Genomic DNA, 12,515 nt, shown 5'->3' with positions numbered 1-12,515 from the left:
AGTTACTTTCATTGTTGGCACGTCAATGGGAAAATGGGGACGCTGTACCCTGGGTGTTTGGTTTCTGCGGTGTAGTCTGCCAGCATGTGTCAAAAGCCTAATAAAATGTTTCTTCTGACTCAGTTAATCCCACTTTTAGGAATTGAGTCTAAGAAAATATTAGGATATGTGCTTCAAGTAGTTTGTTTATACTAGGATGTTATACATGTACAAGCTTATTCATAATGAAGCTTTTTGTAACTATGAAATACTTGAAAATAGCCAAATGCTAATATTATGTCGTGTATACATTTCAATATAACATATCATACAACTGAAAAAGTAACCATATATGTAACTTATATATATGTATTAGTGTGGCAAGATTTATGCATAATATGTATTAAATCAAAAAAGCCGGTTGTAAAGTGGTATGTAAATCTCCTCATGTAAATCTCCACAAAGTATTTGTGTATATTCATGTGCATAGAAGAAATCTTAAAAGGTAACACGTAATATGAATAGCTAAGTTGTATTGAGCACTTACTGAGTTTCAGATACAGTGCTAAGGCTTTACATGTAATTCTTCATTTAATGGACCCAAGATATAAGCAGTGGGTCATGGGATTGTAAGAGATTGAGGTTGTTTTTCTTTTTTTTTTTTTTTTTTTAACTTTTCTATATTTTGTAACTTTTCTGTAATGGTCATGCATAACCTTCTGTGAGATTTTGTTGCTTAAACTTTTCGGTTTTAACTTTAATTATTGAGTCATTTGGGAAGGCTTGCATGGGCCTGTAAAAGCAATTAAAGATCAAAAACCTCAGAATAAATCTTGTTGGAGCATGATCTTGGACAAGTAGTTGTGTGTCTTGTATTTTGTGCTTTCACCTGTAGACCAGAAGAGTTAAATATTGAGCACCTTTGTAAAAGGAGCTATATGTACAACAGTAGTACATGAATTGTAATATCGACTTAGACATTTTTAAAGTTTCTCCGTATTATACATGCCATCTGGAATGTAATAAAGACCAGTGGATGTTTGTGCTGCTTTTTTCAACTCAGTCCTGTGGAATTGCAGCTCAAAATTCATAGAACATGTTAAAATTTGATCTAAGTGATCTTAATTAGACTTCTTCAAAACCCATGTCATCATCCTTATCAACAGCGATTTTTGTTTTCATTTTGTGGCTACCAAATCTCAAAATTAAATGCATTCTCCTTCCCATTTTAGGTCAATTGGTGGTGTGTACTTTATGCTCTTGTGTCATGAAAACGAAGCAGATTTGGCTCTTTTCAGCTCACATGCTTCCTCTGCTAGCCCGACTCTGCCTTGTTCCTCTGGAGACAATTGTTATCATCAACAAATTTGCTATGATTTTTACTGGATTGGAAGTTCTCTATTTTCTTGGGTCTAATCTTTTAGTACCTTATAATCTTGCTAAGTCGGCATACAGAGAATTGGTTCAGGTAAGACTGACAACCACACACAGGTAGATAAAATTCTACATAAATATTAACTGTATTAAAGATTTAGTTCACTTTTATTTCATGGTCTTGGTCATGGTAACGTCTTGTTTGACGGTGTCAAAGTAGCCACTATTTTCAACCCAAGTAGGAGCATGCGAGGTTCTTCGTTATGAAGTTCCATTGAGAGGCAGTAAGAGAAGTGGTGTCTCTGGAAGCAGACAGTCGGGGTTTGTGCTCTGGTGCTGCTGTTTACTAGCTGTAACCTGGGGATAGGCACTTAAGTTTGCTTATCTGCATAGTGGAGCTAATAGCAGTTGTACTTAACTCATAGGGAGATTTAAATGAGTTCAGTGCCAGGCAAACCATGTTTTTAGTATGTGTTAACTATTCTAACGAAGACAAATATAATACAGAATTAAATACCCACAGGTTAAATCTGGTTTTACCCCCCTGATTATAGTCGTATCGTGACTGCAGCTTTTTCCCCCGTTTGCCTAATTTTTTTAAACTGAGAAGTTAAAATAGTTCTGGTCGATAATATGATGGATTGCATTTACATATAGTAATTGAACTGATTTTGCCAATATAATGTGCTTCTGTCTCCTACTTTTTTCAGACTTTGCTCTAAAACAAATTATTCCCAGACACAAACAATAGATATTCAGGAGATAAATATTTCCCTTTGATTTAATTGATAAGTTGCAGTATACTATATAAATAGAGCTTAAAACTGACATTGGTATGAAGAGTTGTTGAAATGGGCCTTCCCTCCTACCTCTTGACTATGTGTATATGACCGTACGGTCCAGGAAGCCCTCAGATTGACCAAACTGATAACTCCTAAGTGAAGCAGGGTTTTTCGTTGTTGTGGCCCCAGGGGCAGATTTCCCAGAAAAATTTTCCTAAGCTCTTGGCCTTAGCCTAATTCTACCTTCTTTCTTCATCTTACACAATGCTGAGCAATTCCTGAAAGTAGATCTTCCAAAGAAGAGGTTATTTTCTGTCTTCCTGAAGAGCTGCTTCCAGGGGGAAGGGTTGTGGTTGTACTCAGAGAAAGAATGACAAGTTTAATTTTTTGCATTTTTTCTTTGAATTCAATTTGGTGAGCCATCCTAGTTTGTAAGAAACAGTAGATATTGAGTAAGTACGATGGGATACTAACTTTATTTAATCACCATAAGACAAAGCCTCCAATTTTCAATGTCATGTTTATTACTCTCTTGGTTGCCATAAGATTCATGCATCACTAGGTGTCGTAGTTGAAAATAAATTATAGGTTATGAAATTCATGACCTGGAAAGAATTCAATAGGCAAGAAATGAAAACTGGCAGGTTTTTTAGCGATCTGTTTCTTGAATAGAAAGGAGGAAAAGTGCTCTACCTCTCAATGATCAGTTTGCTGCTAATAATACTTCTGTAACTAGTTGGACAATTTCCTTTTACCCCCAGTATTTTCTAGTTGGGGGAAGAGGTTAATCTTGACTAGATTTTAGAAAACATTTGATTTACAGATGAAAAAAATTTAATTTAAAATAACCTGCAAGTCAGTGTATCTCAACTTAATATTTAAAGATCTTTACCTACCAAGAAAGAGATACTGATTAGAAACCAGAGGAACCTGCAAGCCTATATCTTTTAATTTAAGATCTTTATAGTTTATTACAACATTCAGGTATCACATTGAGCGTTTTAGCAAGATTGCTTAGGTTAGAGCACGTAGCCCGCCTGGAGGGACCCGGTGGGGTTACCAGCGTCTGGTTCCTGGCTTAGTAACTCCAGAAATGTGGTTACATCTGTGTTCTCAGATTATGAGACTCATTTGCATGAGAGATTGCTTTATTAAACTGGAAAGCTAATTTACTGACTTATGGTAGATCAATAAAGTTTTTAGGTGTACCTTTCTATCCCGGTGTCAGTGTACTTGGCAAACCAAACTGAGAAATGTTGCTTGATAAATACACCATGGAAGCAAGGGGAGTTGATTTGTCTGGGGGAAAACTTGCTAACTATCTTTGCTTTACAGTAGAGTAATCTTCTCCAGTGATTATTCTGTCTCCCATCAAACTATTTCTCATCTATGACATAAATAAACCCTGAAAAATTCTTCCTTTTACATTTCATTTTTTCCTAGTCCCTCAAGAGATAATACTGCATCATTCATGCTAGTCCTGATCATTTTGATTAGATATGAGTCAGTTTACCAAGTCTCCTGGTACTGCCTTTGATGTAATTTTACTCTGCATGTGACTTTATTGTGACTTCATCCCTGAACTATTAGGGCAGTTTACTGTTGCTATTTGATGAGTGTGTGTCAAGCGTTAATAATGCAAAATCAGTAAGTTTTTAAAAACATGCTATCTACTGTATATAGGTAGCTTTGACGGAATTTAGCTGAAACAGTCTTTTAATAAAAGCAATTCAGTTTTTAAGGACTTTAGATTAAACTGTTATGTTCAAAAGTGTTTATTGAAGTTATGCAAGATGTTTTCCTATCTTATTTTCTTATTCAGGTAGTGGAGGTATACGGCCTTCTAGCCTTGGGAATGTCCCTGTGGAACCAACTGGTGGTCCCTGTACTTTTCATGGTTTTCTGGCTTGTCCTGTTTGCTCTTCAGATTTACTCCTATTTCAGCACTAGAGATCAGCCTGCGTCACGTGAGAGGCTTCTTTTCCTTTTCCTGACAAGGTAATTAGTAAGAGCGTATGATACTACATCTAACCTTAGGAAGAGAAAAAACTTGGATCTAGGAGTAGTAAGTTTTGCAGATTAACTTCTGTCAGTCATGTTATAGTACTTCATATTTAATTAAGATAGGATTTTCATTCAGTGGCTGCCTTGGTCTGGCAACGCAGGGAGGTGCTAATATGTGGTCTACTTGGTTGCACTATGGACCAAAGTGCGGCAAATGATTTGTGAGACGATACATACATAACACATTGTAAAAATAGTTTTTCAATTTCAAGTTAAATTATTGGGTCAATAAAAGAAAAATATGTCACTAAAAATATCTATTGTTTATTGAGTATTTATGTGCCAGCCACACTACTACACACTTTTCCTCATATTTAATCTTTACAGCAATCCTGAGAGATAGGTGCCTTTATTATCATTACCGTTTTATGGCTGAGGAAACTACCAAGAGTAACTTGCCCAGGTGATACTGCTAAGAAAAGCAGCGCTTACACTTAAACCCCAACTGAGTTCAAACCCTGTGACTTACCTGTGTGCTTTCACTATGCCCTGTTATTTTGAATGTTTTGCATCAGTATTGAGATAGAGTCAAATATTTGGTGAAATGAGTGTATCATAGTACTTTACTGTTTAACCCAAAGGGGTTCTAAGACTTGGTTTTTGTTTTGTTTTTTAAATTTTATTTTATTAAATTTATTGGGGTGACAATTGTTAGTAAAATTACATAGATTTCAGGTATACAATTCTGTATCACATCATCTATAAATCCCATTGTGTGTTCATAACCCAGAGTCAGTTCTCCTTCCATCACCATATATTCGATCCTCCTTGCCCTCATCTCCCACCCCCCACCCCCACCCCCCTTACCCTCTGGCAACCACTAAACTATTGTAAGACTTGGTTTTTAAGGTTTAGTTTAAAAGAAAAATATCTTAAGTCATTAGAGTCCTTTTTCCACTTCAATGTCTTTGCTATGAGCTTGTGCTAGATCCACATTTGTCATTTTTCCACTCTGAATATGAATCTCAAGCCCTCAGAATCTAGCACATGGGTATACATTGTCATTCCCTGGCCCAATGACACTTTAAAAGGCAAGAATGAAACTCTGTACTCTTGGAAGGTAAATATAGGTAAGTGGACAAAAGTCTTGAATTTTGCTTAAAGGAACCATTGTTTCTCAGCAGTCCAAAATGATGGAACACTGCTCGCTGAGTGGTATAGGGAGTGACAAGTTTAAGGCAAATTTATGGTCCTTAAGGAGCATGTTATTTGTTTAAGATTGGAAATGTTATGCAAAGTTCAATATCAATAAAAATGTCATGTGACAATACCTATTTTAACAAAAAAAAGGAGGATAAACTTATTGGTACCGAGTCAGATTTTGTACTTTCTGAAAGTATCACTTTTAATTATTAAGTAGCGTCTATAAACATGCAATACATTGATATCAGATACATTTCAATGGCCAATTAAGTTTCACTGCTATTTACTTTTATGTAAATGTTACAGTGGAGGTTTTATGCAGAATTTTTAAATCCAAAAAGTAATTAAAAGAGAAAGAGATGAAATCCTGTGATGAGGTAATAACCTAAGTGTGGGATTGGGGTTGGTTGTGTTTTAAACCAGATTTGTTACCAGCGTTATAAAGCACAGTTAATGAGCTGTGAATGAATTTGGACTTGTTTACAACCGAAGAAATAATATTGAGATTTTTAGATGAAGCTTAGATATCTTGCCAAACTAATTTTTTTCTCTATTCCTTTTTTATGCATAGGATAGATTGCCCCTTCTTAAAATAAGAATGCTTTAATGTGAGTTTTAATATAGAAGTTCCCATATGGTTCTTTGGTTAACTTACATCTTTGTAAGTGTTCTTTGACTTCTTGATGCTCTCCTGTGCCGGGTTATATTTGTGTGTTGCCTTGCCAAAGAACAATTTATTTACAGAACGGAGGATTGCAAGTTTACCAGAATACCCAGACTAAACAAACGAACAAAAAGCGCACACAAACTGAGAAACAGAAAGAAAGTTCTTTTGCAGCTATAAAACAGAAACTAAAATCAGTAAATTATTTCATTGAAGCGAGACAGGAAGAAAAATTTTATAAATTTTCCAAACTCTTTTACTTCCCTAAAGCTGGGTTGAAACCTTTTGTTTTCTTTAGTATGCTCTCTTTTGAAAAATAGTACCATATTCTCTGCTAAAGTAAGAGAAAAAGAATGTGCTCCTTTTGAAATGTAATTAAATTATGCTGTTTGGGTGTAAAAGATTTCTCTGAATATGTAGACAAGAATATTATGGACTTTCAGTAAAATTTTTAGGTATTTCCCAATGAGAGTGAAGTAAAATTTTTAATATTATTTTCAACCATGATTTTCCTATTTTTAAATTACTGGACAATTTATTTAAACATATTATGGTTTCTCTGAGAAAAAGGTCAGACATTTTAGAAATTAGATTTGTAAGAAAGCCATAAAATTACTTATTCTTTTAGCTATCAACCGTGATCGATAGATATTTTGGTTTCTAACAGAAAACCAGACATTTTTTCTCATCATAATGTACATTTGTCTCCATAAAATTAGATATTTTCACATATTTCACATAAAAACTAACTTATAGGCAGTTGAGTAGGAAGGATGATTGTAGCAGGAGCATTGAGCTCCTCACACAGCGAAGGGCAGGCACTGATGCGCCTGAATGAATTCCTCATCCAGACAAATGATATTTTTCACTGAGATTCTCAAACTTAAGATACAGTGGTTTGAACGTTTCTTAGATACTGTGTGAATGCTAAATCCAAACTATTGGTACATAGTATTATATATATTTGCAAAATGCTTGTTAGTAAGTTAATATCTAATATGTTCAGTGAAGGTATTGAGTGTAATTCCATAAAATATGAAAGAAAGTATTTCTAAGCTTTAGTATAAGGTCTTGGAGTTCTCCTTATAAGTGGTATTCATAGCAAACTTTTATGTTGAATATCAATATTAAAATTATTTTTAAATGATCTTGGGCTATATTCTTGGACATCCTTTTGAAATAACCTAGAATAAAATGCATTTATCTGAACCTAAATTAAATTAATTTTAAAGCATCAGCAATATGGAAGATGCTACTGTAGCGAGAGGAGGTGGGGGGGCTGCAAAGTCATCATAGGCCCTGCCTGGTAGCAGCTTGGTCACATAGGCAATTTCAGCAAGTTACCACATTAGCAATACAGCCTGGACAATTTGAACAGCCAGCATATTTCAGAAGGAACAATGGACACCTACACATTTCTTTTGAATATTATCATCATGTTAATTATATGTTTCTTAAGGTTTGCACAAGATTTAAGCCCTTAAGAGTGTTAAGGAGATAGATGATGCGTTTGAAGGAGATGCTGAATAAAAGTAAAGAGGACTTTGTTCCAGATATGGTGCTGTGTACTGAATATTTACGCCAAAGGGCTAGAAAAATGTAGGTGAGGATAACAGTAAGAAGAATGGATTTAAAAATTAGAGTGGTTAGGAGATTTCATCTCAAATTTTGGTTCGGGTTTTTTAATTAATGGGGATTGGATCAAGTTTGGTGATTATTTGAAAACTTCATATGTTTCTATTCCAAGTAAAACATTTTTATCTGTCAATATTTCTGCCTTTTTTTCTAGTATTGCTGAATGCTGCAGCACTCCTTACTCTCTTTTGGGTTTGGTCTTCACGGTTTCTTTCGTTGCCTTGGGTGTTCTGACACTCTGCAAGTTTTACTTGCAAGGTTATCGAGCTTTCATGAATGATCCTGCCATGAATCGGTAAGTTCTTTACTCTGAAGATCTCTAGAAACTTCAATCTTATATATAACTTGAAGTAATGATAAATTTTTTTGTTGATGAATTTTAGAGGAAATGGAATTTTGTGGAGTTTTGTTTTTTGTTTTTGTTCTTATTTTTTTGAACGGTTGCAACATTGGGATTAAAATACTATGAAAAAAATTAAATTCCCATGTATAAAAGATGTATTTTTATTCTATGTCACATAATTGCATATTGGACATTTTCTTTTCCTAGATTTATTTAAGAGATTTCTTGATAGCTTTTTTTTCCCCCCATTTGAAGTTCCCTATTGAAATCAGATTTCTGTATTTGATACTTCCTTACGTATAAAATCGAAGTTTCAAAGGATGCATTAATGGGAATGCAGAATAATCTAGTGGTTATTAAATCATTAAGATCAGGTATTGGGAAACCCTACTTGTAGAACATGTCATGATTTCTGTTATTTTAATATAGGAGTTTCATTTATATAACCTCTTCTTAAAGTGTTTAAATTTTATGAAATATTTTAGAATTAGTAGATGGTGAATACTTTGTAAATTGGGGAAATTTTTTTTTGGGGGGGTGTAAATTAGGTTTTCTTTATGACAAAATTTTAAAAAACCTGTGCTCCATAATCTTCCTGCCAGTCCCAGCCAACACCCTTGTAATAGAAAAAAGGGGGGGGGGCGGGGGCAAGAAAGAAAAATAATTCATATATAAGTTCACAAAATTCATACTACTTACAAAGTACAAAATTAAAAGTGACAACTTCCTCCCCCTACTTCCCATTTCCTTTTCCCAAAGGTAACAGCTATAGATGGTTATTTAAATCTTTTTTTATATTCTCCCACTGTTCCCATGTTAAAAACTTTATCAATTACAGTTGACAGACAATATTATATTAGTTTCAGGTGTACAACATAGTAATTAGATGTTTATATAGTTTAGGAAGTCGATCACCCTGGCAAGTCTAGCACTCATCTGACAACATACATAGTTATTATAATATTATTTTTACATCCCTGTGATTATTTTAGTTTCTTATAGGGAAAAAAAGCATATATATTTACTTTTTGGTTCATTTCTGCATGCTTTACATACTGTTGTGCACCTTATTTTTTCACTTAATGTATTTCGATAGTTTTTTGTTGTTTTTTAATGTCAACACATACAGGTACATCTCATTCTTTGTGATGAAAGCATAGTATTCCAAAATATGGGTTTATCTCTTTGTTGTCTTTTTGCTGTTAAAAAAGAATGCTGTTATGAGTATCTTTATATATCTCTGTCTCTCTTTTTAAACCCTTAATTAGGAAAATTTCAAACCACGTTGAGAGACTAGTTAAATGAACCCCCGTGTGCCTGTCACCTATCTCCAATAATTGGGCCAGTCTCGTGTCATGTGTACCCCTATCAACCCCACCGACACTGCCCCCTCCTCCATAACCCTGGCTGCATTTGTTCAGAGCAAATCCCAGTTACAATATCATTTTACCCATAAATATTTCAGTCTGTAAATCTTTTGAGAAAACATAACTACAATAGAATGTTTACTCCTAGTAACAGACAAATTCCTTGACATCAAATACCCAGTTGATGTTCACATTTCCCTAATTATCTGCATTTTTGAAAACACTTTGTTTGCTCAGTTCAAGATCCAAGTAAGACCCATATTGCAATTGGTTGACACGTCTCTTAAGTCTCTCTTTTAATATTTGTTGAAGATACCGGCTTGTCCTTTCGTTTTTAAGAGCGTGGATGTTGCTGACTGTGTCCCCATAGAACACGTTTCATCTTTCACTACGTTTTCTCTGATTCCTATATCTTAACTTGGGCAGTGCATCCATAGGGTAAATTATCATCAGTAAGTTTATTGCCTTGAAGGGTATATATACTTTAAATTTATTAGCAAATTTTTCTCCATAAAGGTTTTACCTGTTTATATCTCAACATTAGTCTGCCCATTTTTTCTCACATTCCTTGTCAGTACTCAGGTCAGCAAACTTTGAAATATTTGCTAATTTGTAGTTTTGAAAAGTATACCTATCCTTTGCTCATTTCTCACTCATTTGTGAGAGTTCTTTATAAATCAAGTCAATAGGATAAAAGGTCGTAGGGCTTTGTATATTGTTTCCATATGGAAATTGAATTTAAAAAAAAATTTTATTTGTATCCTCTGGTTTTTATGGACTTTATGTCTTTTGGATCTTATGGTCTGCTTAAAGAGACCTTTCCTACTTCAAGATTATGAAGACGTTCACCTATGATTTTATCTTTTGTAATTGTAATATAGCTCATGATGTAAATATGTATAATGCAGTGGCTAGCTAAGAATGGTAGAAGTATCCGTATGTGGCTCATTAGCAAAGGCTGGTTAGAACACTTGTTTATTTATCTTTAGAAGTTGCTTGTTTCCTCCTCGTTGTATGCTAAAATAATAACTATTATATTTTGCATATGTAGTGCTATATTATAATTATATATAGTATTGCATTGATGTTATATGATAAGTTAATATTCTGATCAGGTATTTTTCATCTAAAGATCACAAATATGTAACAACAGTCTAAGCATTTACACTTGATCTTAGCCAAAAGGCCGAGAAGCGATAGTCTAAGCATTTAGATTATTTTCTGTTGGAATTAAATGAGATTCTGATTATTGTTTGTTGGTTTTTCTGAAAACGTATGCTTTTTAGGGGCATGACAGAAGGAGTTACGCTGTTAATCCTGGCCGTGCAGACTGGTCTGATAGAGCTCCAGGTTGTTCACCGAGCATTCCTGCTCAGTATTATCCTCTTCATTGTGGTGGCTTCTATCCTACAGTCTATGTTAGAGATTGCAGATCCTATTGTTTTGGCGCTGGGAGCCTCGAGAGACAAGTAAGAAACTTTCTAAAAGAAATTTGTGTAATATTCTTTACATGAATTTGTTGTCTGAAGATTTAGATAATGCTTAGAGGCAAAAAATGGATGAATAATTGGTATTATGTTTTACTTTTCTGTTTTTCCTCTCTCAAGATTCCTACACTTAGAAGTCACATCCAATGCCATGTAGTTACAAATCAACTTCTTCAGAGAAATTTAATACATTTTAAAATTAAGAATGCAGAGCTTAAAATTTAATCCAGTAAATATAGCAAATAATATATAATTTTATTCTGTGTGATGCTAACGGAGAGAAAGCATTGAGAGAAATGTAAATGAAAGAAAAAAATAAAGACTGTCAGGCAGTTGTAAAGATAGACAGCTCGGATAGCCTTTTAGACAGTTGCAACTTACTAAGGTTAGAATAGGGATTCTTTACACCTTATGGTACCAGATAAAATTTATAGCTGGATTTATGTTCATCTCATATTATAGAAATTTTCTTAAGGAAAAACTCCAACTATTACTTAGTTCTTTAAAATACTATTTTGGCTTATTGTAGTTTATATAAGGATATTCAATAAGGAATTGCTTCATATTCAGTGCCACTGTTTTTTTCCAGCATCTACCTACACTCTGATTATTGATTATTTGAAATACCTGCATTAATTGCTTCATTGGTCGTGTTTCATGAGGAGCGGACAGTCTTTTGGGAGATAGAATTTTGACAGCAGATTTTAAAAACATTTCAAATCAACATTTTAATTATAGTTCATCAGATTTATCTTTTTATCCCCAGATAAGAAACACTTCCAAGGTTCTTAGAAGCATTTACGATGTTGAACTCAATGGTGAACTCACTTAGTAGTCACTTAAATTGGATTGTTTTTGATTTAAGTACAATTACTATTTTGTCATCTCTAGCACTATCCTTTAGTATTAATAATTATTGTAATCAGCTTAGCATATATTAATAAGATTAATATAATACTATAGAAAGTTTGGAAAAGAAAGAAAAAATACAAAATTCCATGGCCATAAGATTTTTATTGAATTTTAACTGCCTAAATAAGGATGTTATGTATATATATGTTTGTGTGTATGTAATACAAAAATTAGACATAAATTTAAAACTGTATATAATGTGTGTACTTTTCTGTGTATGTGTATAAATGTGTGTGTATGTAAATACATACCTACTTCATATAAATAGGTAGCTTAATTTTGAAAAATACATTTAAAGTTTTAAGGTAAATTGCCCTATTGAAGAAAATGATTTAAAATTTATCACCTAACATAGTATAACTACTGTCACAGTAATTCCTTCCTGCCTGCCTTTCTTTTAAAAAATAAAGTTTTGGATCTCAAAGCAGAGCTGACAGGTTTACGTTTGTTCCTTAACTTCTGATAATAAAAATGTTTGGCAAGAAGTAATGTGAAACACTTTCCAAAAGTGCCTGGCTTTAATTTTTACCATAATGATAATTCACTTCCTTCTCTGAATTACCAATTATAGAGAGTCCCACACAGTGTAGCACTTAACTTCGTGTGGTTATATTTCCTTCCTCCTCTTTTTTTTTCTTGAGATGCTTTGCATAGATTTGAGAACATATTACAGATGCTGATATTTAATTAAAACAGCTTAATTTTGTTGCAGCCATGAGCTTTAAACTATTTTGATTGAAATCCACATTTCCTCATAATTATTTT

At 33.6% G+C, this 12,515-nt stretch overlaps 1 protein-coding gene across 6 annotated transcripts in view; it reads left to right on the top strand.

Annotated features, from left to right (window-relative positions):
• Window positions 1-12,515, top strand: part of RNF145 (ring finger protein 145) — a 47,514-nt gene that overhangs the window by 27,701 nt on the left and 7,298 nt on the right. For all 6 annotated transcript variants that reach the window (XM_074313855.2, XM_074313856.2, XM_074313857.2 and 3 more), the window contains 4 exons: window positions 1,212-1,447; window positions 3,958-4,133; window positions 7,796-7,936; window positions 10,638-10,820. In XM_074313855.2, coding sequence (XP_074169956.1) covers window positions 1,212-1,447; window positions 3,958-4,133; window positions 7,796-7,936; window positions 10,638-10,820 — 736 coding nt within the window. The remainder of the gene's footprint in view (window positions 1-1,211; window positions 1,448-3,957; window positions 4,134-7,795; window positions 7,937-10,637; window positions 10,821-12,515) is intronic.

This window comes from Rhinolophus sinicus, chromosome 5, assembly GCF_057876585.1.
Source record: "Rhinolophus sinicus isolate RSI-liver-muscle chromosome 5, RSI-T2T, whole genome shotgun sequence".
Lineage (NCBI taxonomy): Eukaryota > Metazoa > Chordata > Mammalia > Chiroptera > Rhinolophidae > Rhinolophus > Rhinolophus sinicus.
Note: the sequence above shows the minus strand (reverse complement) of the source record. Positions and strands in the feature narration are given on the sequence as shown.